Consider the following 26,500-nt stretch of genomic DNA (forward strand, 5'->3'; position numbering starts at 1 on the left):
AGAGTGCCCCGGAATTTGTCTACAGGAGCTGTAGCTACAGGAATATCTGGGTGGACATCGTAGGGACTGAATCAATAGCTGTTCAGTCATAAAATGAGACATCTCTCCAATAACTCGCTGTCATGGAATAGAAGAGAACTATTGCAGTCGGGGGTACTATCAGAATACTGCTGTGCACATGAAGGAGCGCTATCTCTGTATGTTTCATCCACGTCAACAGCGTGAGACGAGTACATATGTAATCAGCAGGAAAATTACAGGGATACTACGCACGTTTATAAAGACATCTCTTCCGGTTTCCCGAAGCTCACCACATGTGCAAGTTTATGCAGCTCTGACTACGATCTGCATGGGATTATAGCAAAGCAGATGGTCCTGGTTCCACCCAATGACAGTGAAGACCAGTCACAAAGACGCATCTTACGGAAATATGTCACTTCAAGCACAGCTATCTGTTTTCCCCAGATCACTTCCGTTCGACAATTTCGCTGGCGACTTCTCGGGACTCGAAGTCTCCATCGGCTTCGCTTAAAGAGGAGAGGGAGCCTACGCTGATCAGTGGAAATGCAACCTGGGCTAGTGAAGTTATTACACTGGTGCTAGGAGAAGCCTAAGAAGGCAACTTCGGCGAATCTATCAATATGGAACTAGGGAACAGCAGCTAAGGTCAAGAGGCGACTTTCGCCATGTCTCTCCGAACAGAACCCTACTGACATACGGACCTATGATTTATTTCCAAGGTTCCTCTATCATTGTATTTTGCACGCTGTAATCTGGAACCCCGACTTCCTGGCCATCTGAACCAAGGCATACTTTTTCTTCCTCTTAAGACTGTACAATTTTGATCGTGGTATATTAAGTAAATACACACCCTCTTCGTAAGCTAAGCATTACCAAGGAACTGAAAGTTACAGTCTTCAAGATCAAGACAGTGATCAGACACACTGATCGACAAATTCCCGCGTAGGGCGGGGAACGGATGCCAGCAGAGATGACATGTGCCGGGTGGGGTTGTCGATCTTTTGTTTACGGATTTTGTATATCATAATCAGAGACCCAAAGAGTACAAAGAGACTAAGAGAGCAATAGATCCTAGGCAAGTTATCTCTGGATCGTCTCCCCAAATATCATCACATACAAACCCACCAAAATCCGAACCAAATAAACAGCCAAGAACCATGGATAACCCCACCCCGCAATCCAACCCAAACCCAAATCCAACCGCAGACCCAGCAAACACAACAGACGACCAACGACAAAAAGAAGCGCTGGCAGCCTTCACCGCCACGCTTCACTCCGTTGGAACGAATCTCGAAGCGCCGCTTCGCGACCGCGCAGCAAACATTCAATCCAACGCGGCTGTGCTGGAAAGTCAAGAAGCCGAGCTAGCGGAGAATACGCAGCGATTAGCGCGGCAGAACCAGCAGTGGGTTGGATTCGCGGATGAGACGCGCGACGGTTTAAAGGAGATTGGGGATGTGCAGAATTGGGCGGAGATGATTGAGCGTGATTTGCTGGCCCTAGAGGATATGATGGATGTTGTTGAGAGGGATCATGAGAGTGAGAATGGCGATGAGCGGGGAGATGGCGATGCGGAACTGAATGAGGATTTGGAGAATGGCAATGCAAATGGGCAAAATGGGCATGTTGATATTGATGCTAATGGGAAGAAACTGGATCAGCCGGCGAAAGGGTGGTTGCGATGGTGGTGATGGTTCGTGTCTTTGTTCATTTGGTTTGTTCTTGTTATACATCTATATCACGCACAGGGTATCGTTATGGACTATTCTTCGGCTTCTTCATCTTCTTCGTCTTCTTCTTCTTCCAAGTATTGTTTCCAAGGGTCGAGTCCTTCGCTCTCCTCAAATTCATTCCATTCATCCCACTGGCCCAGACTCATCAAGTGACGCATGGTCGGCCGACCATGCGGGCAATTCCACGGTTTATCGATAGTACCCATGTTTTGAACGACTCGTTCCATCTGTCGGCTCGTCAAGGTCTTCCCAATCATGATACTTGAGCGACAAGCGCGCATAGCAAACATTTTACGCACTTTGCTTGGTCGTGGTACTGACAGTTCGTTTGACGTTGAAATTGACTCTGACAGCAACACGATGAGTTCCTCCAGATCGCGTACGCCGAATACCACTTCCTTGCTCAGCGGTAACGAGACCAGTTGACATCGACGGCCGATAGGCTCATCGCCACTTTCGTCGACAGTCACGAGGAAGCCATTTTTCTCAAGGGCGGCACGATTCTCAAGGACAACCTCTTCTTCAACGGCAGTGAGATCGAGGCGTTGCGGACGGACGAGTCGCTGGTTTTGAACCACAGTTTCAGCTTGCAGGCGCTCGAAATTGAACTTCTCATCAGAGGCATGCTGGTCGATGATGAAGAGCTCGTCGTGGTCTTCTCCTGGGCGGACTGCAATGATGAAGCCCAAGTTGAACTGGCCGATAATGCGCATTTGGGCGAAATCGTTCTTGTTTACAGTCAAGGAAAGTTTGTCCTCGGCGGTTTTCTCGCCAAGATCAGTTGCTTCCTCTTTCGTCTTCTTCATGCCCGCTTGCAGGGTCTTTTGCAATGTGATGAATTGAGATTGGAGACGTGATATAGACCCGTCTACCGTGCCGACAAGTTGTATAGTTGCGTCGCGATGTGCAGCACCCTTGCTCATCTTCTTCGCACGTTTCGCGCTGTTTTCTTGGGGAAGCATAGCAGTCTCCTCAGCTTCATGAATGAGCCGCTGGACTGTAGCTTCTTCCTGCGCCTTCTTCTGAGCTTCATTGAGATTCTCATCTGCGCCAGTGTCTTTGTCTTTTGCCTCAGTGTTTTCAGTTTCTAATTGACTTGCACCTTGGTCGGGAACAGAGTCGGCATCCTCGAGTGGAGAGCCCTCGTCTTCAGCCTCTTGCTGGGCACCTTGTGTGTCCTCAATCTCACTCAAAATGTTACTTCCATCTTCTTCAACCTGGCCACCCTCGCTAGCGGATGCCTCTTCGTCTTCATCTTCATCATCTTCTGCTGCAGCCGCTTCATGCGGCTGCGACCCAGGCGCAGCAAACGCTTTCATATGTTCACCGAAGATATTAGGCCGTGATGGTGTGTGTATCCGTCTCTTCCGCCGGGGCGGCTCTTTCATTAGAGGCGGATCTGGTGAGACTCGTTTCCGTGGAGGACCACTACCGACCATGGACGTTATGGTTCGGTTTCCGATAGTGATGGTAGCCAGTTCAGCGGGTTCTCGTCGTGGACGCATTCTATCAAAGGCATTTTGGACAACGTTGGGGGTTTCTTCTGGGTCTCCACGAGTGCGGGATGGAGTCTCGTCGGGGACCGGTGGCTGGGATGATGGTTCGTCGGAGACAACGGTTGGCTCAGGCTCCTCCTGGGTGCCTCCTTGGACGAAAAGTTCATCGTCAGAGATCGCCGCAGTAGGGGTTTCTAGCTCACTTGGGGCTGGCGTCGACATCAAAGAGCGATTGGTCGTAGCGCGGGGTGTTCTCATTGATCGAGCAGGAGACGGAGTGGCTTGCGCACTTCCCATGCCCGCTTCTGAGCTCGTGAAGCGCTGAAGCGCACTCTGTTGACTAGCCCCCGGAGTCTCAACTGAGCTTTCTTTCCTCCGGTCTTGACTTGGATTTCTAAACCCACCGCTTTCGCTCAGCTCCCGAGCAGTGACGAATCCTGGGAGTGATGCTAGTGGTTGCTGTTTTGGTAAGGGCTTAGATTTGACCGATGACTGCGGCACAGTTTGGTCCGCATCTTCAAAGAGCTGCGCAAGAGAAACTTTGAGCGATTCAATCATAGCCCCCGCGTCATGAAGCAGAATTTGGCGCTTATCAGGCGAAACGTTGACATCGTAAGCGTTTGTATCCATCAGGAAGTCCGCAAAGATAAACGCGGACTGGGAGACATTGAACGACTTGTAAACTTCATTAAAAGCTTTCTGAATCTGCGGCAAGCCACATGGCCGCGAGTTGACAAAGAACATCTGACGATCCGGAGTCTGACGGCCCTCGCCGAATACAGGACGTGAGATATGGCCTCGGACCTGGATTTTACTCAGTTGATCATCGCCAACCCGCTTCGTAGCTGCGGAAGGCTCAAACTGCAGGTCTAGATCAAGGGATATAAGGGCCGATAATGTCTTCGCGCCATACACATTGGCAATATTCTCCTTGGTAGTCTTATTTCCATTTGTAGAAAAGACCACCACATTCCGTGTCTTGCCAACAGTGTTCCTGACGCTGAACCGGACTCCGGTGCTAATGCACGCATAGGCATGCAGCAGATTCAGAACCTTCCCGTATTCCCGCTTAATGTTCTTCTCCAATTCTCGCCGACGCACTGGAAGCCGCTTGAAGATGCCTTCTACTGATGCGGTCGTTCCTTTCTGACCAGCCACGATCTGTGTCTTCCGAAGTTTCCCAGATTGTTCAAAATCGAGTCGGTTCGCGCGGGGAACTTGCTTTTCCTGGGCCGTGACGATGTGGAAGTCGGCTAACGCGCAGAGGGAGGATATCGCTTCGCCTCGGAAACCGAAGGTGTGCAAGCTCGAGAGGTCATCGTATGACGACAATTTGGAGGTATAGTGTTTCAACGCTAAGATAGATAGAGAATCAGCTTGAGCGCAATGTGGCAAGGAAGAAGTGGTAGCTCACCGACGTTCTCATAGTTCTCCGGCGAAATCCCGCTGCCGTTATCTTGGACCTCAATTAGGTCCAGTCCATTATTCTTAAATCGGACCTCTGAACCCCTCGAAATCATCAGAAAATGTGTGACAGACCATATCCGGGAATTTCATTCACCCACCGATCGTTGTTGCGCCGGCGTCCAGGCTGTTTTCGACAAGCTCTTTGGCGACGGAGCACAAGTCAACGATGACTTGACCCGATTGGATTTGGTGTACCTGATTAATACGCTGGTCAGATAAAGGCTCCGTGGAAAGACATCGGATTTCATACCGAGCGGGCCTCGATGGCTTGGATTGTGGCCATCTTCATCCCATGATGTCTGCGGAGGATAAGTCTACGGGTTGGCACGCGTCTCACTTAACGCGTGGATTTGCCAAGACCACGGTGGGCCGTCAATACTTTCGATGACGCCCCTGTTCTACTTTACCCAAGGACAGTTTTATTTGCGCTACATGGATCTGGATATATTCACTTGCAAATTGTATGGCACTGCTATTATGGATATAAATCAAAATGGACAATCAGGAGCAACAATATCGCTCTTAACGCGCAACATCAACGAAAGAAAAACTAATAAACACCGAAGCGATCCGGCATTACAACAGGCGCAACCAGAGTCCAAAGATAGATAGCATAGCAGACCCAGGAGCTAACGATCTTCACCCAGCTGGCCCAGTATGTGCGGCCCACCGGTGCGAAATCCGTCGTGGTCTCCAGTGTTAGTCCCTGGACTAACAAAGTGGCCACCCATGTTGTGGCGAGGAAGAAGATGATGTGGAAAAGCGAGTAATTGTACTGGGTTGAACCACGCTCGTCATCCTTCGCGGTGTCGTAGTCATCCTCGTCATCACTATCATCCAGGGCACTGGCAGGAAGACTGCCGCTCTCGACAGCGGCCCGGAGAGCTTCAGCCCGCATCTCCCGACGGGCGTTTGGTTGCTGGGTCACCAAACCGTGCTCGTTGTCATCCGTACCCAGCTGGATGTAGCTGTGACCACCCTTCGATCCCAAGGCAATTCCTTGAGTGGCAGCGCGTGTGGTGGTGTACGCGATAGTCAACATAGTGACAATCGCACCGAGAACGATGGTGGCGGTTCTAGTTCCGCGGGACCGGATGAGGGGGTTGCAGTGATTATCATCCGGTTCCATCGAAACGGCAGACATGGTGAGGTAGGTGCAGTAGACAGTGACCATTGCGGCTTGAGCTAGTCCTGCGCGAGAGTTCGATTCTTGCACTGCTGGTTGAACGGAAACGAATGAGATGATCAAAAACACGACCAAGTTAACCTGCGACGAGTCAGTTGAGCACCAAAATTCCTCGTGAGAGGGATACATACGGTAATAGCAGCCTGGTTCATAGAGCAACCGCTGTTTGCGAAGAAGATGTACATCAATATGGTCATAACGAGAGATGCCAAGTACATGCCGAGGGTCGAACCAATGAGCAGGCCGCGCCACACACGAGAGTCGCTGTCTTCGATCTTCTGCAAGCAGAGCTCGGCCCATGAATGTGCAAGGTCCACCAGAAGAATCAAACCCAAAAGCAGGAAGAGCATGGCGCAGAAGAAGGCGATGTAGTTGCCATAGACGAAGAAGAAGGGTTCGGGGATAAAGAATGACATGACGACAAAGGCCACCCAGAGGATGACCTTCGGACCCCAATATCCATTCTGGAGAGCAGCGCGAGTATCTTTTGAGCTTTTAACACCGAGAAGTAAAAGAGCCAAGATTAAATGGAAGAGGCCGAGGGCGAAGTTGATACGATGGACCGCGACCCAGCCATGACATTCCTTCCCGTCGCAACGAATCTCCATATAATCCAGTGTCAAATTTTGCAGTTTTTTCAGGGCCCATGGTGTGAGCATAATCCAGGATATTATGGAGTTGATCAAAAGGATGAAGGCATAGGCGATTCTCGTCGCCATACTATTGTCCTTGTTAGTCTGAGGTTCTTCGCACTAGGCAGCTGATAGATGGTACCTGTTTTGAAACTTTCCGCAAGCGCTGCAGACCGCAGAGCATGTCGCCGCTCCACAGCATGATGTCGCGACCGTCAAGAGCTGTTGAGCGAGAAATGCAAGTTAGCTATCTGTGAAACGAGGGAAGTGGTAGACGACAACATACTGTACCAACACTCGGCACGGCCATAAGCGGGATGGAAAGGAGGGCACCCATCTTGGGAGTGCAGATATCGTATAACGCACTGGTCTGGTTATAATGTACAACCTTAGAAGTGAACCTAGATCCAGAATCGAGAGTGGTGCGGAGAGGCAAGTGATCGGATTGAAGATCATCACCTGAGGCCGCCTTCGTCATGGATGTTACGTAATATATCTAGGCCAAAAATATATCACGTGCCAAGCCTCTTTTGTCCTGCCCATTTGGGTTTAGACTCTCCACCCCCGCTATCCAGCATGACCCTCGACATCAAAAAGATTGTATTTCTCATAGCATTAGACGAACTCTAAAGGAACAAGTTTTTTCAGTATGGCATTTAAGCTTGTTCCTGGGTGCTACAAAACTTTTGTTGAGGATTTATTATGTTAAGACAGAGAACAAAGCTCAGGCATGAACTATGAGAGATAGTTGTCATATGAGATGGTAGGATATGTACAGATCGAGGACAGCCATGTCGCATGTACATCCTACATACATGTATGTAGGTACACGGCCTATCAGGACCTAATTAAAGGAAGAAGCAACTGGTTGGGTTATCTCTATCATTCTGGAAACCACTCTATGTACTCAAACAATGAATTCGGGGGAAGAAATTAATGAAAGCAAAGCCCTAGAAACCTGTAAAATATGTTTTTATTATTATCGATACTATAGGGCAGAGGATACAACTTGAAGTCAACTAACTTGGAACGTGATAGTAAATCAGGCACTAAATGATGCCTTAAAAGGCATTTGATATTAACATCCCTTATCATGGAGAAAACACCTTTTGGCGGAGTCGAACTATGACGAGTCCCGATTTGCGCAGTTCCGGATTGGACGGATTTTCATAATCTCGAGATGTGTTATCAACCGATGCAACGTGGGAGTTAAGACATATCCCTTGCAACATTTCCATTCCTCTTCTTTTTTTCCCTTCCCTTTTTACAAATCAATTCAATTCTCCATCGTATTTGTACATCAGTTGACGTGGAGCAAACTTTCCTTGGCGCTTGCTTGACGGTTGTTCCGACCACGCGGCCTCCGGGATCATCTCCAAGTCCTTACCTAAGTCTACGCTCCTGAAAACTCCCGGCCTTCTTCGCTCAATTCTCCCTACATATATAACTTAAGTCGCTCTTTTCGCCCTTTCTGTCCTTCATTTCGGGTCCGATGTTTCTCTCAGTGTCGGCCTCACATCTGTCTAGGGCCTAACCAATCATTCCCGCCGCTAAAACACTTGTCTCACAAGATATCCACCAGAAGCACTCGCAGAGGAACGACATAATGTCTGGTTCTCTTCACCGAACTGCCCGGATTATTTCCGTCATTGCGGGGACGCTGGTCGCCCTCTCATGCGGAACTAACGTGCGTGATATCTCCGGTCTTATCCCCATTCAGAACCATCAAGGTTAACTCAATGTCAGTATGCATACTCCGCGTGGGCGCCGCAATTCGCACAACGGATGAAGCTCTCTTCGACAGAGAGCAACTTTATTGTAAGTTATCCCATGTCCGGTGCCAGGAAACCGATCTTAACAACCTCTAGGGTGTCGCGGGGAACCTGGGGATGTATGCTATGGGAATTCCAATGGGATTATTGACAGATGCCCGCGGTCCTCGGCTTGTCGCGCTCATCGGCTCTATTTGCCTGGGCCTGGGTTACTTCCCAATCTATATGGGTATGTCTTGATTATACCTTGTCGGAATTAAGCAGCTCTAATAATTGTAGCATATGATAATGGCCAAGGATCGATGCCGGTTGTTTTCCTATGTCTCTTCGCTTTCCTTACTGGTATGGGCGGTTGCTCTGCCTTTGGAGGTTCCATTAAAACAGGTATGTTACACCAAGGACTCTACTTGATAGGGTTAACCTAATGATTCTAGCGGCATCCAACTTCCCCGAACACCGCGGCACGGCAACCGCTTTCCCAATGGCCGCCTTTGGACTGAGCGCGCTATTCTGGTCCAATCTGTCGACTCTCATTTTCAAGGACGATACCGGCCATTTTCTTTTGCTTCTAGCCCTCGGAACCTCGATTCTGTCCTTTGCCTCGATTCCGTTCCTTCGTATCCTCGCCAGCGAGCCATACTCGTCCGTTCCGCACAACGCTCATGAATCCAGCGACCTTCGGCCTGTGCCAGAGGACTCCGTGCTACAGGGCTCTGCCGCTTTCGAGAACGAACAGTACCCCGCGCATGCGCGGTCGCACTCAGTTGCCTCGAACTCCCAAGGCCGAGCATTCGCCAATAACGATGAGACTGCCACCTTGGTATCTAAGAACGACCGGCCGCGTCCCTCTTTCGATACACTTGATGATGACTTCCTAGATGAAGTGGCCATGGAGGCGCACCAAACTGACATCAGAGGTCTCGCCATGCTCCGCAAAGTCGAGTTCTGGCAACTCTTCTTGACCATGGCACTCTTGTCCGGTATCGGCTTGATGACCATCAATAACATCGGCAACAGCGTGAAGGCCCTGTGGCTATACTACGACGATAGTGCAACAGACCTGTTCATCCAACACCGCCAGGTCATGCACGTATCCATTCTTTCATTCGGCAATTTCCTCGGCCGTCTATTCAGCGGCATCGGTTCTGACCTTCTGGTTAAGAAGCTCGGCATGTCCCGCATCTGGTGTTTATTCTTGTCAGCGGTAGTCTTCACCCTGACCCAGCTCGCCGGCACGACCATCTCCAACCCGAACAGCCTGATCGTTGTCTCCGGCTTCACTGGAATTGCTTACGGCTTCCTGTTTGGTGTTTTCCCTTCCCTGAACCGCTCACACTTTCGGTATCGGGGGCCTGTCCCAGAATTGGGGGGTCATGACTCTAGCCCCAGTGTTCAGTGGTAACGTTTTCAATTTGCTATACGGTAGCATCTACGATGGACACTCTGTAGTCGGTCACGATGGCGACCGCGAGTGCCCCGATGGACTGGGCTGCTACCGCTCAGCCTATTTCATGACTTTTGTTTCCGGCTTGCTTGGTATTGCTGTTTGTCTGTGGGCCATTGTCCGCGAGAGGAACATTAACAATGTCTTGAGCAAGAAGCTGGACCACAGACTCGCGTAAGTTTGATGGCGCTTTTCCCATCAAGTTGGATCATCTAGGTGCAGTAGTACCTGCATGGCAGGCAGGGCTTATGAATTGCTTTCTTGCTTGCATAGTTGCCTTGGTATTTTTGCGGTTTCTTATGACTTCTCATAGAGTACATTTCATGATGGATGTTATTGGGTTGGTGTCCTCATATGGTATACCCGTGGTGTACTGTTCCTCTATAGACTTGGTACTTTGCGTGTGACTTGCTTTCTTTAAATAATCCTTCCATGGGCCAGGACCCGGTCAATTTCATTACTGTACATTTGAAGATTCCAAGTTTATGCATGTTCTATTAGGTATTCGAGTTGTCGAAGTAGTTTTCGGCCTCGCTCTGATCTAAGTCGTGAATACATGTATGCTTCAATCTTCCTCCCGTATTTGCATACATGTATGAAGATCTTAAGATTGCTACAAGCTGAAGATTCTGCATGACACTTTCATTTCCCTCCTAACATACATGTGGAATATCACAACGCAGAAAGCGAGAACGTTTGTTTAAATCAAACAAAAAACAGAAAACCCGGCCCGCAGAACCGTCAAAGCTGGCCTCAGCAATCAAAAACGGTTGCAAGCTCTACCAAAGCAGCAAACTGGAAAAAAAGATGATTGCAAGCACCAATTTAGAACTTTGAGAGAAACATCCCAGGCAAAACACCCAGACGACAAGCCGTTCCTCAGTTGGATCACCAACCCATCGATCTTCCAGACGCTCGAGTTCTGGAAGAAGAGAAGGACAGGGATCAAGTATTGTATTAGAAGCATAGTGAAAGATTTCGTACAGAACACCGCAAAAAAAGCAAATTAAAACAAGATGTTTGGAGGAACATCCGAACATAAGAAAGGAAGAAAAATCGAGACCGTTCAATAGTAGCTTTTTTGGGGCAAAGTTCCAGCCAGTGATGACAAAGGAGCCATGAAGGGTATCAAGAATATCAGAGGTTGGAGGATGACCAGCAAGCGTAATGTAGCTCATAAGCTTGTACTACCCGTGGACCGATGATGGAATGAATAAGCAGGATGGGAAAGGGCCGGGAACAGCAGGGTACTGCAAGACCCTAAACGCTCTTGGGAGATTTGACCTGCACATCCTCGCCAGATTCCACAACATCCGACAGCCGGATCTTTTTTGCGAGCGGCTCGCCGGACTCGGCATCGCCAGCGCTGCCAGAACCAAGCTGGCGTTCGAGATCGCTAACACGACGCTTGAGGTCCTCCTCGCGGCGCTGAGCATCCTCGAGAGACCGTCTCAGACGAACCTCGGAGTCTCGTACAATCATCTCCGATCGACGAGCGCTGGCGTCACTTTGTTCGAGTTCCGTAACGCGACCGCGGAAGAGCTCGTTAACGAACTCGAGTTCACTGACGCGTGTCTTGAGGGATGTGTTGAGGGCCAGGAGACTTTCGAATGTGTGGGAGAATCGAGTTGGCGGTCGACTGCCGAGGGAGAAGGTTGGCGCATCTGGCGGGAGGGGAGGCCGCTGGAAGAGTTCAAGCTGTCACCCAGGGTAACGCTGTCAAACATGTGCTGCGGCGCGATGTTCGAGTTGTGCGCGTTCATCGAGCCAAATCCAGGTGTCTCGGTCCGGGAAACGGGGGAGTTCGAGCGATCCGAATGACCCGAGGACATCTTGCGCGACGCGCGACGGTATCCATGCGACCCAAGGGGAGGGGTCCCGGCCTCAGATCGTGGCGGGATACCATTGGTATCAACAGGGCCGCCTGACTACCGAGTCACAATCTCGATAAGCGCATGTTCTTATCTAAGACAGGTGGAATTTGGGGGCAGGGGACGACGAGGAAAAATTTTTGATCGCGAACTCACCTTGCGCTTAGGGCCCTGACCGGTCTTCACGCGATTGCGACTTTTGATAACATCTGTTTTCAAGCTTATCGGACGAGGTCGGCCATGCAGTTTCAAGAAGAGTCCACATGCGTTGCAAAGGACTGAACCGAGTTCGTCCCTACGCCACAGGGGGGGTGGTAGAGGTGCCGCAATTCTGGCAAACAGGCTGCAATTGAGGTCGCTTATCGTCAGTCAATGTGGTCGCCATTATGAGGGTATGGAAGTTGGGAAGAAGAAGAGGATGATAAGATTGTGAGAGATTTGAGTCGATAAGGAAAGGGAAAAAGCGGGTGCACGGATCGAGTGGCGCCAAGACTTTCGATAACTCCCCAGAGATAAGACCTCCAGCGCGATAACAAGTTTCTCGATATAAGGCATATATGTTCCAAGTATTTCACACTTACAGGTCCACTCCCTTGTCCTCCTGTCGTAGCTGCCGGTGATGATGTAGCATAGGTCATATTTGCCATACTCATACTCGCATCACTAGATGAACTAAAAAATGGAAGGGAAAATATATGGATTAGCCAATTGATTCGAATTCTTATGAGGGGCCCAGATTACTGCTCTCCCGGGCCCAGATTGAAGTTTACGCAAACAAGATAGATCGCCCAAAGGTCCACGAGTGGTTTCCATTTAGGATTAGTGTAGGGTATGGACGCACCGAAGATTAGAGGTTGGTGCTGAAGCGACCGAAGCCAGAGCTGCAAGTCCAGGAAGCGAGGTGCTAACAGAAGAGCCTGGGTATCCGTCGCTCTCGCCTGAACCAAGTTTTGTCACACTCTTGATATCCGGTAGTGTTGTAGAAAACTGTGTGGACCCGTTGGACGCGTGACGGGAAGAACTGTCGGCGGACAAGTCGTAAGGGAACTCACGCTCTTGTGAAGAACCTGGTTTGAGAGCCGGGTCGATGGGCGACGCCCGATAGAGGGTGGAAGCCACCGTGGAGGGGAGAGGTAGGTGTCGATTAAATCCGGTCCTAGACCGAATTGCAGGGGAAACCGTAGGTGTCAATTGAGTTGCGCGACGAATGCGATTGGGATCAATGGACTTGGAACTGGACTCGGATTCAATGGGTATGTATCAAGGCAATTCCTTAGTGAACAATTTGATGTGAATTCCCCAGCAATGATTCTCTATACCGGAGAGAAGGGAGAGAATTAGGCTTCCCGACAATTATTCTGTATAAAGAAGTAACAATAAGAAAGAATGAAGTCTTAAGTTAACAACATGATGGCCGAGGATATGTGAGGGTAGGGGTTGAAAGAAGATTCAGAATCGAGATGGACGATAAGACGCGATAATAACAATCGGGATAACGATTGCCCCAGTATCAACCATTATTTAATACGGCATGTCAGGGGCGTCAACTTTTGATGTTTTCTTTTCTCGCAAAGAATGTATTGAATTCAATCTGCTCTGTTCTGCCTCTTCATTCTATGCCCCCCAACCTCTTGATATCAGGAGGCGTGACAATCAGTTCATTCTGCAGTATCTGATTTGCTTACGGGGGATCAACTCCTAGACGGGTTTTATGCGTATGAAATTCCCTGCACCAGAGCGGATATTTGCCAGCGTGGCGGATTCTACCAACATTTGACCATATACAACATATATGGGAGTTGCCATCCCCTGAATATCCCAATTCGTCATAGAGGGGGACCCATATGGTGATCAATTGCGTTTCTGGCCAGTTTCAGGACTCTTAACACATAACACTCGATGCATCCATCCATCAAGACCCCTTTCGATTTAGGGGGTGGAGACAGAGTGTGGCGGTGCGTAATTGTATTATGGTTATTAACAAAGTGGACCTGCCCACCTCACGCAATTTGGTGCATACTGCCCACCCATTACGCCACCGCCCCTGTAAATTAACCGTAACCATACTTTCAGGACGCCCCCTTGGGCGTCCGGACCCGTGGACATAGGTGACACTTATTTCAGCTGCCTTCACTCTGTCAACTCTCTATTCTATCCAGCGGTCTTTTCCTTCTATTCTCTTATCTGTGATGGAGTAACCTCTTTTGGTGTCCTTTCGTTCTTTTGCCGGTCCTCCTCTCCTTTTCCTGCGGGTAGCTTGGTCGTTTTCATCTTTCATAGATCAAATCACCCTCAATCACAATGTCGAAGACTCGTCCTGCCACCTCGGGATATGCCCGGCTCGCCCAGGCCGAAGAAGAACGAGGCTATCTTCACGATGACTCCGAAGATGACGATATCGGCGCGTTCTCAGTAGCTTCCACCTCCGCTCCCCGATACGCCCCCGTCTCATCCAGAGCCCAGATGCAGGCGTCCGGTCTCCACACCCCCCCAGGCCATCGACGCAGACACAGTGGTTTCCATCGAGGTCGTCGGAATTCCGGGGTAGATATCAAGGCTATCAATGCGCGACTCGAAAAATGGGCGGACGAAATTGCCTCCAAATTCAAGATCAACCGCGTCAAGGGGAAAAGCTATGAGGAAGAGAAGCTGGAGATTTACCATTCAGTCTTCCAGGCGCCTCCCGGAGTTACCCCCGTGAGCGCCGAGGCTCTCGAGTCAGATGAGTTTGAGGGTCAGCAGCGGCGGGCTCGCGCCGAGTACGAGGAGATTATTGAAAGTGTGCGGCTTGCGATTGAAATGGACGTACATCCTCGGATGATTTCACAAGGAAGCTCGGGCAGCTACTTTGCTCGAAACCCTGAAGGGAAAGTAGTGGGCGTGTTCAAGCCAAAGGACGAAGAGCCGTACGCTTCACGAAACCCTAAATGGACAAAATGGATTCACCGCAACTTGTTCCCCTGCTTTTTCGGACGCGCGTGTCTTATTCCCAATCTATCCTACGTCTCCGAAGCCGCCGCATACGTTCTTGATGCCCGCCTGCACACGAACCTTGTTCCGTACACCGGTATTGTCCGACTGTCCTCGAAATCGTTCTTCTACGATTTCTGGGATCGAAGAAAAGCATGGAAAGGCAAGAAAGTTCTGCCTCCCAAGGCTGGCAGTTTCCAAGTCTTCCTCAAGGGATTCAAGGACGCCAACATTTTCCTCCGAGAACATCCCTGGCCTGATCAGACGAATACTGGATTCCGCGCCGAGGACGCCCCGAAGCGCAAGAAGCGACCATGGAACGAGGCCTGTCGTCCATCGGGGGCACAGTCAGACGACGAGGATGACGAAGATCCGGGGTATGTGCCCTCGCCTGCCGGTTCGCGTGACGAAAGTGCCGAGCGCCGATTCTACTGGACCGAGAATCTCAAGCAATCCTTCCGCGAAGAGTTGGAGAAACTTGTGATTCTAGATTATATCATGAGAAATACCGACCGAGGCTCAGACAACTGGATGGTCAAGATTGACTGGGGGACAGAGCAGGTTTCTATCGTGGCAGAGCCCCCAAAACAAACTGGGCCACAGCCTAAGCACGATGAAGACGAGCTTATGCCCCCAGCTCGTCCTGTTTCCGTGAATTCGAATGGCACCCCCAGCCCCTCCCCGCACCCCTACAAACGACATGAAACCATGATGGCTATCAGTCGCACGGGAACTCCACTAGCCTCTTCGGAACAGTCTGCTTCTGTCCAGCTTGGTGCCATTGACAACAGTCTGTCCTGGCCATGGAAACACCCAGACGCCGTAAGTTTTTGAATTCCCCGTGATTACAGCTTTCCAGCACTAACGACTTGTAGTGGCGCAGTTTCCCCTTTGGTTGGCTTTTCCTGCCAGTTTCCTTGATCGGACAACCCTTCTCGCAGAGAACCCGCGACCATTTCCTTCCATTGCTGACATCCACAGCCTGGTGGAGCGGTACGCAGATGGCCTTGCGAGGTATCTTTGCGCAAGATGATGATTTCAAAGAGAGCATGTTCGCTCGCCAAATCGCTGTCATGAAAGGTCAAGCCTGGAATGTGGTGGAGACATTGAAGCAACCGGATCATGGCCCGCTTGAGCTGACTCGACGGACCCGAGTCTGTGTATGGGATGACTTGGTTGACGTCCCCGTCGCTATTCCTATGCGCGCGCCTTCCACGGACAGGCAAAGGAACCAATCTATGAATTACGACCCTGATGAAGAAGAGATGGATATTGGTGCATCCGCATCTTCCCAACCAATCCCCCAACACGATTTATTGGGATTGAGTTCGTCGCCAAGCGACCTCCCCAACCCAAACCGGTTCGAACTCACCCGTGGTCGAACTGACGCTGACAGCGAACGTGCTGATGGTTCTGTCGGTAGCCCTGCGACCATAAATGACTTCGGCGGCCGAAACACTGGAGCTTCTCTAGATGGATGGCCTTCACTTCCTCCCCGCCAGCACAAGCATCGCAAAAACGGTGGTCCCATGCCCTTCCGCGTTCCTAATGTCAACACATTTGGCAGCGATGACCTCGAAGGTGACCTTGGCTATGCCGTTGCAGAGGGCATGGAAGGCAACCAGCGCAAGGTGATTGTCGAGCGCCTGGAAGCCGTCAAGAGCAAAAATCCTGTTTTCACCTGGTGCTAAGGTTAGAGTGTGTCGATACTACCTTTTTCGCTTTTCACCTTTCTACATTCCTGCATTACTTCTTCTTCTTTTCCATTTAATTTGCAGCTATCTTCTGCGGCGTTGTCTTTTCGGGGTATTTGTTGAATCCTGTCCTTTGGGGAATGGTTCTCAATTCCTGTTCACGATTCCGACTATGCCTTTTTCTTTCCTGTGACATCTCACACGAGTCCTTTGCTGGACATGCTCATGATTTGGGAATTTTTGTATATAGACATTCTCTGGCTGTTGGGGTTGCCTTGGGCTGTGGCGCATTGATTGGGCGATCTGCCTCGTGTAGAATATTGACGAGAATTAATTCCATGATACCTTCATCGTCTGTTTGGATCAACTATGCTGACCAGGTTAGCTAGTAGCGGCATGTGACCCTGGAGTATGTCACAAGATATAAATCCTAAACCAGCCTAGGGTGATAGGATAACCGGCTTCTGGTGCTCCACAGTCAAGTCAGTACATACTATCTTATAGTGTCGAAAATAAAGTCGGGGGTTGACGCAATCGTCTCCTCGTAAGACTCCGTTGACTGCTTGCATGACATTGTTTTGTGAGACATCGTTTTAGCCATCGCAAACACGTCTGGGCTAGGCTCCAACAGATAAGCAATCCATAAACGTGACAACATTTGAATTCATGTTTGGATAACTACATATGTAGCATATACCCTTAAGTAAAGTATCATTGAAGGAGGAAAGACAAAAAAAAAAAAAAGTCAAGCCACGAGATCCAATAAATCTCCACAATCTATATAGAATGGCCGGGGGCAACTAAGCAGTGGAGACCTCGGGTCCTCATATATCCATGTCACGCGTTTAGATGCATACAATATATGTACACTTTTTGCTCTCTCATATTTTCAACTTGCTTAGTGAACTCAACTCTTCAACTTTCTTCTATCAAGTACTTCCAAGCTTCCAAGTTTCCATCACACTAATACGACCGTAAGCGCGCGCACTGATAAGGCCTTATCGGCGGGTTTCTCCGAGGCATCGACTTCGGTGGAGGAACAACTTCGTCATTTCGAGTTTCCAACGACACGACTGAGCGTTCGACTGACTCGAGCAAAGAAGTCGCAAACTCTGAAGACCCCCGACTGAAACACTCGAGGTCAAGGACACTCCCCCTCGACCGACACAAGAGCTACTGACGGCCTAATCACGATTCCTTCGGAGAGGCAAACGACGAGGCGCCGACTGGATTGCGACCAGGAAAACGACGTGGCTTCTCCTGGGATACATGAGTCGGTGACTGAGACAAGAGCGCAACTACTGTTGCCCGCGCTTCTCTTCCATATCTCTCACTTTCAATGACGCCGGAGATTTCGCGACTCTCGCGTCTGGAAGACCTACCTTTTGTCGACCAAACCACTTCCTTCGTCACTCCGCTGCGACGTTGATATTCGATACCTGATACCAAGGCCCAAAAACGTTGGACTTGGTTGATCTGATCTCACAAGCAAAACCTACGACAAGTCAGACGGATAATCCATCGCAAATCACAATCTCTCATCCCACGCCACCTGACCGCTGCGAGTACTTCTCAAATTTGAGCTTGGACGTAAAGCTTTCCATTCCGAAGGAACGTGGCCCTGTATTTCCATCAACAGCAAGTGAAACGAATGACCACCCCTGTTGCCTCTCTCATCAACTAACTTTCATCAGTTCGCTTTCACAGCACCGCGCAGACTTGAATCCGACCAAAACCTATCCCGGATTTTTCGATCAAAGATAAGACATTATGGCGTCTCATGCTGCGATGCTCCTGAATCCCAAGGGTGCCAAACGACAAGCTCAAAGCAATGGTAATCATCCCCTTCCTTCTTCCCCAGCGAGTGATTTGCCAACCATGGATGGTGCCGCTATGCCCCGCGAGTCTCCCTTGGACAAATATGGGCCTATAACTTATTCTCGTGCGCTTGTTTCTCCTGATTCCCCTTGTACCTCTTCTCGTGTTCCTACCCTCCCTTGTGTGGACACAACGGATTCCTCGGCCATGTCCAAAGACCTTGACTCACCGGAGGCTCCTGTCCATCATGACACGGAGATGGATACTCAGCTTATGTCTACGGAAATCATGCATCCAGCTGAATCTTGTGTCTTTTCTGCCCCTCAGATGGATACTTCGATTATGCATACAAAGTCTCTTGGCCCAGCTGAGTCTTTTTCCCCTTGTCCTCCCAATTCGCTTGATCCATCTTCGAGTCTTTCTTCCCACAATTTATCTTCACTTTCTGCTCCGTCAGACCCCATGCTTCTCGACTCCACGGATTCCCAAGGCTTACTTTTGGAAGGTCCAGGAAAACAGCAGGGAAACGGACCATCTTTTGCTTCTCCCATGGCTCCTGCAGGCACCGCAGCCGTTACACGCATTCATCATCCCAATATTCACACCTCTCCAAGTGTGGCGTCGGGAAGCTCGACCCCAGCTGTGAAGCCAGAATCGAGTCTGACAGTGCAGTTCAGCACCCCCCATGATGAAGACAACGACAGCGACACGAAAAGAAGCCACCGGGAGATGAGCGATGACGAGAACATCACCTACCGCCCCAATTTGATCGAAGATGTCTATGGGGTTGAAAAGCGGAAGAACCAACTGACAAAGAAAATAAAAACCGACCATAATGTGGAAGAGAATCCGAACATGACGAAAGCGCCAGTCTCGATCTCTGGGGATAGTGGGCTTGGGAAGTGGATGAAAGAAGAGGATGTGAAACCAACCCCAATTTCCACTACATCCAACGTTGTTGATCTGACAGCAGGTATGACATTCTTTATTTCGCCCTCTTTCCCCTGATTTCGTTTGAATTTATCTAATACTGTTCTAGATCGTGTGGACACACCTAAGGACGATGACGAAGTCCTATGCACCGGTTCAACCGATCTCAGCGCCCAGCGTGTCTGCTTCGGCAAAGTCGAAAACGCAATGATTGCCGCTTATATAGTCCCCAAGCCAGGACCCTCCGTTAGCACCGACTATTCGCACGCTTGGCCATCTATTAAATTAGATTTGCGACGCCAGCGGGTGAAGGGCAATTTTCAGATTCACGTCGCGGACCCTCACGGTAAAGTTTTCGGTACAATTGACCCTAAAACAGCACAAGGACTGTGTCCGCTCTTGGACTCCGAAACTCAAATTATCGAGGTGACAGCCTTGCTGGATTACCGCAGAACCTCGCCGAATGAAGAAATTTGGACTCCCACCTCAGGGCTATGGCGTGCAACCATCAATATCTACGGCCAAAGAAAGCATGCAGAGGCTGTTGGCAAATTTCTATCTCACCGCAATGTCTGGCTAGCAACTCCGAATTCCGTGGACAAAGGAACTACTGTGTTCAATCCACACGCGGAGACCCGACGCCAGCTTGCTGTCTCTAACAACTCCGGGCGGTCTCGCCCAGTGTCAACCGTCCGATATGAAGCGCGAACTGCCGAAGAGGCCAATGATGCAGTCATGAAGATGTTCGACCAGCTCGCCAACGCGAACATTCCGACCATGGAGCCTTCTCGTCACATCAACACACCATTGCTCCATCACCAGAAACAAGCCCTCTGGTTTATGACGGAGAAAGAAAAACCGCGCAAATTTGGCCGAAAAGAAGAAGACAACAACTCATTGTGGAGAATGGAACGTGCACCCAATGGGAGGACTCAGTACCGTGAGATCATCACTGGAATGATATCAGAGCAAAAGCCCGAGGAGGCTCTAGGCGGCTTGTTGGCCGACATGATGGGCCTAGGTAAGACTCTGAGTATCCTTTCGTTGATCACGTCATCTCTTGGATCAGCTGAAGAATGGACCGAGATGGCTCCTGATCCTGTCCTTGTTCGCCGAACTCCAGGAATTCGCAACACACGGACAACACTATTAGTTGTCCCGTTGAGTGCAGTGAGCAACTGGGTTACACAGATCAAGGAACATCTCAAGCCACGGTCCGTCACCTACTATGTCTTTCACGGTCCATCGCGCACCACTGATTCCCAGGAACTTTCGGAGTACGATATCGTTATCACGACATACAGCACCATTCTCAGCGAGATCTCGGGGCGTGGCGCCAAAAGTGGAAAACTAAGTCCTTTGACAAAAATGAACATGTTCCGGATTGTTCTCGATGAAGCTCATGTCATCAGAGAACAAAATACAGCACAGACCAAGGCGATCCTCGGGCTCAACTCCGAGCGTCGGTGGTCGGTTACCGGAACCCCAATCCAAAACCGCATGGAAGATCTTCTGTCCGTGACCAGGTTTTTGCGGATTGCCCCTTACGATCAACGAAGCCAATTTTCCCAACATGTGTGTAGCCCGGTCAAAAATGGCGATCCCAACGTACTTGCCAGGTTGCGGGTTCTGGTGGATTCATTCACGTTGCGGCGAGTCAAGGACAAAATTGATCTGCCACCCAGGGAAGACAAAATCATCACTCTAAATTTCACCGAGCAAGAACAGCAATTGCATGATTTCTTCAAGGCGGAATCAAATGTGATGATGAGTGTCATTGCTGGTGAGGACAAACGCCAGATTGGTGGCCGGATGTATCACCATGTTTTGAAGGCCATGATGATTCTCCGCCAAGTCAGTGCACATGGAAAAGAGCTTCTTGATGTGGCAGACCGAGACAGGGCCAAGGGACTTTCTGTTAACGACGCAATCGACCTGGAGGAGGGCGAACCGGACGAGACCCCAGGAGCCATAGACAAGAAGGCATATGAGATGTTCGCCCTGATCCAGCAAGCCTCAACCCCCCGGTGTGGGAATTGTAATCGGGAACTCGATGAACCTCTGAATTCAATGGGAGCTGTCGCCCGTGACTCTCCGATGGCCTTTGCCCTACCCTGTTATGACACTTTCTGCCCCAGCTGTTTCTCTGGTTGGAAACCAGCATTTGATTCCTGCCCCGACACCCAGACCCGTTGCCCCAGGTGCGAAGGCTGGATCCACATGAAGTACTCGACCATCACACCTGCTGGCTTTGAAGAATATGAGGCCCAAAAGGAACGTGATCGGCAAACCCGCAAGCTGGGCAAGAATCTGGGCGAATACGAAGGACCGCATACCAAAACCACTGCACTAATCCACCACCTCAAGCAAAGCGTTGAAGACAGCAAGAGTCTCGAAGGCCAGTCGCCTATCAAGAGTGTTGTGTTCTCTGCATGGACCTCGCACCTGGATCTCATTGAGATCGCCTTGCAAAACAATGGGCTTGACGGGTTTACCCGACTTGATGGTACCATGACCCTTGCAGCACGTACAAAGGCCCTCGAGGAATTTGCCAACAACGACAATATCAAAGTTCTTCTGGCAACCATTGGTGCCGGTGGTGTGGGTCTGAATCTTACCTCTGCCTCGCGTGTTTTTATCATGGAGCCCCAGTACAACCCAGCTGCCGTCGCTCAGGCGATTGACCGTGTTCATCGTCTTGGTCAAACTCGGCCCGTGCAAACCTTCCAGTTCATCATGAAGGGCAGCATTGAGGAGAAGATACTGGACCTTGCCAGGAAGAAGCAAGAGATGGCTGACACGAGCCTGAATCGCGTGAAGCAAGACAAGCGGGAGACCCAGGAGGCTCGCATGCGTGAATACCGCAATCTTTTCAAGTAAATCCTTTTATCTTTTGTTTTTCTCGTCCCAGCTTTGCATGCTGCCATTCTTCGTTTCCCCCATTTACCCCTGCGTTTCCCTTTTTTGTTTCCCTTTTTTGTTTCCCATTTGATTTTTCTGGTTTTCGGTTTTCGTTTTGCTTTTTTATTTCTGCCCCAATTTCGGTGGCTGGTTTCGTTTTATGATACCCGGAAAAGGAGAAGGCGTTGGTATTTATCATTACATCTTCCAAGATTTGATCCTCATGATCATATACCGGGAGATTGCTTTCTATTCTTCCTTTATTACGGCACAGGTTAGCAGGTTAGCACGTTTAACACGGGCTTGGTTGTTGTAGCCATGGAAATCGTTTTAATTCTTTTTCTTTTCTGGTGCATTCATTGTGTTAGACATATTTATACAATAGATTCAATGTTGCAGGCTTCCAATTATACTTCCGAAACGAGGGTGTACAACGATATGGTAAATAGAAATCACCTGGCCATCTTTTTGGAAGGAGCAAATGTGATATCACTTACACTTCGTAGAGTATGATGCCACTGAATAGCAGTACAGTTTCCCAAGTCCAAGGATGTAAGATTGGCGAACTATCTATCCTTTTTTGGCTTGTTCATTTCGGCCCAATAGAGAAAGATATCATCCTTCTACATATTTAGGCAATGGCATTAGCGTTTTGTAAAGGTACAAGGTTCCATCGCAAGATTGGAAGGAATTAGGTATAATGATGCCATCATTTGGTATTCATGAGATTGATTCATATGCCTGTGCAATCGGTAAAAGACCATCCATCACATAACGCCGAGAATATAGCAAGAAAATGAAAACCCGCGCCAGTCCTCTCTGTTCCCCATGACTCCGAAATTCCAGGTAAATGGTAACAATAGACCTAGCACATGTACAATCACTTTTGAGGGTAGTCATCCCCATGGATACCCACAGTAACAGCGCCGAGAACATCCTCCAGCCGAGTCCGCAACTTTTTCAACTCCCGGACTTTCGCAGCACGCTCCTTCTCAACGCCTCTAAGCTCTGTCTCCAGTTCCCGGATTCTGGCCTCTTGCTCAGCTTCAGAGGCGCCAATCCCAGGAAGCACGGAGATGAGGTACTCGATCTGTTGTTCCTTGATAATGAGGTCGCGCGCAAGTTCCCGCTGTCGGCTCGCAAATGTGCGGGGCGAGTCTGGTGCGGGAGGAAGGTCGGGATCTTGGTTTTCTGGTGCTGTTGCTGGTGCAGCTCCAGGTTGTTGAGGAGGCGCAAGCGGGGGTGATGCGTTTCCTGCAACGGCCGCTGCTCCCCCCGCCTTGTTTGCGATGGATGCTGGTACCGGTGGTGACGACTTGTTCTTAATGATTTTGGCTAGGGCTGGTGCTGCGTCTGGGACATTAGGTGGTGGTGTTGTGGGGGCATTGTCGTGGTACGTTGTGAGATAGCCAAGTGTTGCGTAGAATTGTGTTGCGAGCTATTTTGTTCGTATGGTAAGCAAGCGTTTGAATGTAGGTTATTGGAAGCGGGTTCTACCTGATCCAGACAAGTCTGGAGCTGTGTGAGAATATCGGCCATGAGGCGAATAAATAAAAGAAGCTTGGAGTGGCTTGAGAAAGATGTCTGGTCGAGCGCAAAGAAGCGGAGCAAATGCGGAGAGAAGCTCCAATGCGGTGAGGCGGGCTTCTCACTCTCACATCACTCAATGCGCCTGTTGCGACTGTGCCATGGCCTTGCTGCCGGATACTCTCCCTTGAGACTCAGACAAAATAACTGTCGCTACTTTTCCAGCTCCCAGGTTCATTATGACCTGACACCTTTCACTCGCCGCCTCTTCAAACTCCCCTCGGCCCCAGCTCCACCCTCGCAACACCACAATGACCTGACTACATTTCTCTCTTACGCGGACCATATTTCTCTTCCAGTGACGAGTACAGTACATGTCGGTACACACTACGAGTATACAGTTCTCCAAATCTTACGTCGTTATGCGCTAAGCCTCGACCGCATCGGCGGTCGCGACGACGCCGGCATCGATCTCGTTGGCACTTGGCACCTCCCGGAGCGCGAGCGAGAGCGCGCACTTCGTGTACTAGTACAGTGCAAATCACTGAAGACCAAACTGGGCCCTAATGTTGTCCGCGAGCTAGAAGGAACATTCCGCCAGGCGCCTGTCGGGTGGCGCACGGGCGAGACGGTTGGCGTCTTGGTGAGTCCGCGCGAGGCAACCAAAGGTGTTCGTGATACGTTAGCTCGGAGCGCATATCCGTTGTTCTGGATGATGATCGAACGGGACGGAACCTTAAAGCAGGCACTTTGGAATGCCCGTGCAGAGGAACTTGGGGTTGGCCTTTTAGGTGTGGAAACGCGATATGGAACCACAAAAGGTGCCGAGTCTGGCTCGGTTACAAAAAAGAAATGGTATTGACCTGGGATGGATGTGATATCCCCCATATGGATGAGGTGGAGAAACAGCTTATCGAGTTCGCCGAGCAATGGGTCGCATCCTGGGGTATGAACTTGTCGGAAATCCAGAAGGGGGAGCTGCTGGATGTTGCGGAAAGGGTCCTACCGCATGACGTCTCTGCTCAATTGCTTGATAGGACAATATCGGACGCAGAGCGGAAGAAGGTTATTCAAGCTTTACAAGAGCGGATACAACAGCAGCCGACATCCGAGTGAACGCTCTACTACCTGCAGAATATGCTATGTTCAGGCTGTCGTATTGCTCGAAAGTATGAAGAAGAATTGTATGATTCATGACAGAAAATAATCCAAGGGTATAGAAACACCAACAGCGAGAGAAAGACACGGCTTCCAGCCTCCAAAAATAACGCCAGAGAGGATAGACCCCCACAAAACCATCCCTCGTAATGATCATCCTTGCATCGTTGACCAAAAGTAATTTGCGTAGAAGAAGCGGGAGAATTTCGGGTCGATATTGACGACATGAACATCGCCCTTGCGGCTATTGCGAATGACCGCTCGGTTGAAATTGCCTGCCTCATCGGGCTCGATATCAACACCGAGAGAACGGAAGATTTTGAGCCGTAGACTAGATATATATTAGCACGCGTATCAATCCAAGACCGGGGGACAGGAACGCACATTGTCGCATCATCGGCCTCACGCTCGCGCCGCGTTGTTTCGTCGCCCTCGAGACCCTGGGATTCTCAGGTCGACCAGTCTTTCCTTGAGAATCTCCAGCTCACTCTCCAGCCGCTCGCTTTCAATCTCTAGTTCTGATGCAGCCTTGGCGATGCGAAACTTCTTGGTGTCTAACTCCACTATCTCCGCCGCGTGTTTGCCCGAGTCGTGCACGGCCACGGCTTCTTCATGCTGTGTAGATAGGGAATTCAGGTGTCGTGAAAGTTTTCGCATGGCTGCCTCGGCCTCGCGAATGCGCAGATCGCGCGATTGCTGGAGGGTTGCGAGCGAGTCATTGATGCGTGTGACGGCTTGTTTATCGGGTGGATGTTAAAATTTCCGATCGTGTGGTGAATGAGCTGGAAACGTCAGTAAATTCCTTATGTCTAAATTATGAGAGCAAAGAGAGTAGTACATACTGTTCCAGGGTCCTCGTCGAGCAACATGGTGTCGGTGGTTATAGATGTCGAGGTGGAAAGTCGGTTGTTTGGGGTTTGTTGCGGCAGCAACAGCCACAGCACCGCCACATATGTTGCTCCTCCGCAAAGTGACGTTGCGCTTGTGATTTCTCGGTCCTCGCTTTTGCCGTATCGCCCAACGCAACCACGACTCTTTCTCTTGACAAACTGTTATCGAATCGTTGGAACTCCAGTTCTGGTCAATATCTCTCCGTCTAAAAGCCATCACATCCCTATCTCGCCATGTCCAACCTTCCATGTAGGTGGTGTTTGTTTCGACTGATGCCTGATGCTTGAAAACTGACTTGCTTCGTCGCTCCAGATGCCGCTGACGCGGAAAGGTTTGTTTTCCGTGAACGAACCACCGAAAGAAAATATCGGAGCCGTAAAAACTAACCTAAATACCACCGACACAGTCCCTTGAAACCCGCCGAGCTACAGGTCCTGAGAGCGCAATATGAGAAAGAAGGCGACTATGTTGGGATCCAGACAAAGTTCAACTACGCATGGGTATGGTTTATCCAGCCTTGATCAAGCGTGCCCGCACTAACCGGCACTCCCCGCCTATGCGGGGGTGGTATTGACTACAGGGTCTGATCAAATCCAACATCCGTTCCGAGCAGCAAGAAGGTGTTCGCCTGCTTTCAGAGATCTTCCGCGGAGCTCCGGAGCGACGACGCGAATGCCTCTACTATCTAGCCCTCGGCAACTTCAAGCTAGGCAATTATGGCGAAGCTCGCCGATACAACGATTTGCTCCTAGAGAAGGAGCCCGCAAACCTCCAGGCTGCCAGCCTTGGGTCACTCATTGATGATAAAGTCGCCAAGGAGGGCCTGGTGGGCGTTGCGATTGTGGGTGGCTTGGCTCTCGTCGCGGGTGTGGTTGGTAGTCTGGTGGTTAAGGGAGCCAGAAGACGATAGACGCCTGTTGAAGATTGGCGTGGCCTGAAAATGCCATCACAGCCGAAAGGAGTCTCTGTCTGGAGTATAACCACCTATG

General features: G+C 50.1%; 11 protein-coding genes across 11 annotated transcripts; 6 read left to right on the forward strand and 5 right to left on the reverse strand.

Annotated features, from left to right (window-relative positions):
- Positions 1 to 1,178: 1,178 nt before the first annotated feature.
- N7519_003181 (uncharacterized protein) lies at positions 1,179 to 1,712 on the forward strand (the record flags this gene model as incomplete). Its single annotated transcript, XM_057289959.1, has 1 exon — positions 1,179 to 1,712. The coding sequence occupies one exon, from the start codon at positions 1,179 to 1,181 to the stop codon at positions 1,710 to 1,712; it is 534 nt and encodes a 177-aa protein (XP_057151161.1).
- Positions 1,713 to 1,783: 71 nt separating this feature from the next.
- Positions 1,784 to 5,006, reverse strand: N7519_003182 (ATP-binding mismatch repair protein PMS1; the record flags this gene model as incomplete). Its single annotated transcript, XM_057289960.1, has 4 exons — positions 1,784 to 4,605; positions 4,665 to 4,751; positions 4,816 to 4,912; positions 4,968 to 5,006. 4 exons carry the CDS (start codon positions 5,004 to 5,006, stop codon positions 1,784 to 1,786), a joined length of 3,045 nt encoding a protein of 1,014 aa, XP_057151162.1.
- Positions 5,007 to 5,267: 261 nt separating this feature from the next.
- Positions 5,268 to 6,872, reverse strand: N7519_003183 (serine incorporator domain-containing protein; the record flags this gene model as incomplete). The annotated part of the gene is made up of 4 exons (XM_057289961.1): positions 5,268 to 5,984; positions 6,035 to 6,623; positions 6,678 to 6,757; positions 6,822 to 6,872. 4 exons carry the CDS (start codon positions 6,870 to 6,872, stop codon positions 5,268 to 5,270), a joined length of 1,437 nt encoding a protein of 478 aa, XP_057151163.1.
- A 1,269-nt stretch (positions 6,873 to 8,141) lies between these two features.
- On the forward strand, positions 8,142 to 9,929 carry N7519_003184 (uncharacterized protein; the record flags this gene model as incomplete). The annotated part of the gene is given in 6 exon segments (XM_057289962.1): positions 8,142 to 8,222; positions 8,282 to 8,353; positions 8,404 to 8,536; positions 8,587 to 8,691; positions 8,742 to 9,677; positions 9,697 to 9,929. 6 exon segments carry the CDS (start codon positions 8,142 to 8,144, stop codon positions 9,927 to 9,929), a joined length of 1,560 nt encoding a protein of 519 aa, XP_057151164.1.
- A 1,082-nt stretch (positions 9,930 to 11,011) lies between these two features.
- Positions 11,012 to 12,007, reverse strand: N7519_003185 (putative GATA transcription factor (AreB); the record flags this gene model as incomplete). Its single annotated transcript, XM_057289963.1, has 4 exons — positions 11,012 to 11,258; positions 11,321 to 11,679; positions 11,779 to 11,842; positions 11,922 to 12,007. 4 exons carry the CDS (start codon positions 12,005 to 12,007, stop codon positions 11,012 to 11,014), a joined length of 756 nt encoding a protein of 251 aa, XP_057151165.1.
- Positions 12,008 to 13,923: 1,916 nt separating this feature from the next.
- N7519_003186 (1-phosphatidylinositol 4-kinase LSB6) lies at positions 13,924 to 16,283 on the forward strand (the record flags this gene model as incomplete). Its single annotated transcript, XM_057289964.1, has 2 exons — positions 13,924 to 15,414; positions 15,468 to 16,283. The coding sequence occupies 2 exons, from the start codon at positions 13,924 to 13,926 to the stop codon at positions 16,281 to 16,283; spliced, it is 2,307 nt and encodes a 768-aa protein (XP_057151166.1).
- A 1,773-nt stretch (positions 16,284 to 18,056) lies between these two features.
- On the forward strand, positions 18,057 to 21,914 carry N7519_003187 (DEAD/DEAH box helicase; the record flags this gene model as incomplete). Its single annotated transcript, XM_057289965.1, has 2 exons — positions 18,057 to 19,077; positions 19,144 to 21,914. 2 exons carry the CDS (start codon positions 18,057 to 18,059, stop codon positions 21,912 to 21,914), a joined length of 3,792 nt encoding a protein of 1,263 aa, XP_057151167.1.
- Positions 21,915 to 22,815: 901 nt separating this feature from the next.
- N7519_003188 (med21 domain-containing protein) lies at positions 22,816 to 23,474 on the reverse strand (the record flags this gene model as incomplete). Its single annotated transcript, XM_057289966.1, has 2 exons — positions 22,816 to 23,373; positions 23,433 to 23,474. The coding sequence occupies 2 exons, from the start codon at positions 23,472 to 23,474 to the stop codon at positions 22,816 to 22,818; spliced, it is 600 nt and encodes a 199-aa protein (XP_057151168.1).
- Positions 23,475 to 23,601: 127 nt separating this feature from the next.
- N7519_003189 (uncharacterized protein) lies at positions 23,602 to 24,578 on the forward strand (the record flags this gene model as incomplete). The annotated part of the gene is made up of 2 exons (XM_057289967.1): positions 23,602 to 24,253; positions 24,313 to 24,578. The coding sequence occupies 2 exons, from the start codon at positions 23,602 to 23,604 to the stop codon at positions 24,576 to 24,578; spliced, it is 918 nt and encodes a 305-aa protein (XP_057151169.1).
- A 195-nt stretch (positions 24,579 to 24,773) lies between these two features.
- N7519_003190 (kinetochore Spc24 family protein) lies at positions 24,774 to 25,489 on the reverse strand (the record flags this gene model as incomplete). Its single annotated transcript, XM_057289968.1, has 3 exons — positions 24,774 to 24,951; positions 25,027 to 25,316; positions 25,463 to 25,489. 3 exons carry the CDS (start codon positions 25,487 to 25,489, stop codon positions 24,774 to 24,776), a joined length of 495 nt encoding a protein of 164 aa, XP_057151170.1.
- Positions 25,490 to 25,744: 255 nt separating this feature from the next.
- Positions 25,745 to 26,421, forward strand: N7519_003191 (mitochondrial fission 1 protein; the record flags this gene model as incomplete). The annotated part of the gene is made up of 4 exons (XM_057289969.1): positions 25,745 to 25,760; positions 25,824 to 25,842; positions 25,918 to 26,011; positions 26,092 to 26,421. 4 exons carry the CDS (start codon positions 25,745 to 25,747, stop codon positions 26,419 to 26,421), a joined length of 459 nt encoding a protein of 152 aa, XP_057151171.1.
- Between the last annotated feature and the right edge of the window lie 79 nt (positions 26,422 to 26,500).

Source organism: Penicillium mononematosum (genome assembly GCF_028829835.1).
Source record: "Penicillium mononematosum strain IBT 11891 chromosome Unknown utg000002l:1.0-8112719.0:1.0-8118358.0, whole genome shotgun sequence".
Classification (NCBI taxonomy): Eukaryota; Fungi; Ascomycota; class Eurotiomycetes; order Eurotiales; family Aspergillaceae; genus Penicillium; species Penicillium mononematosum.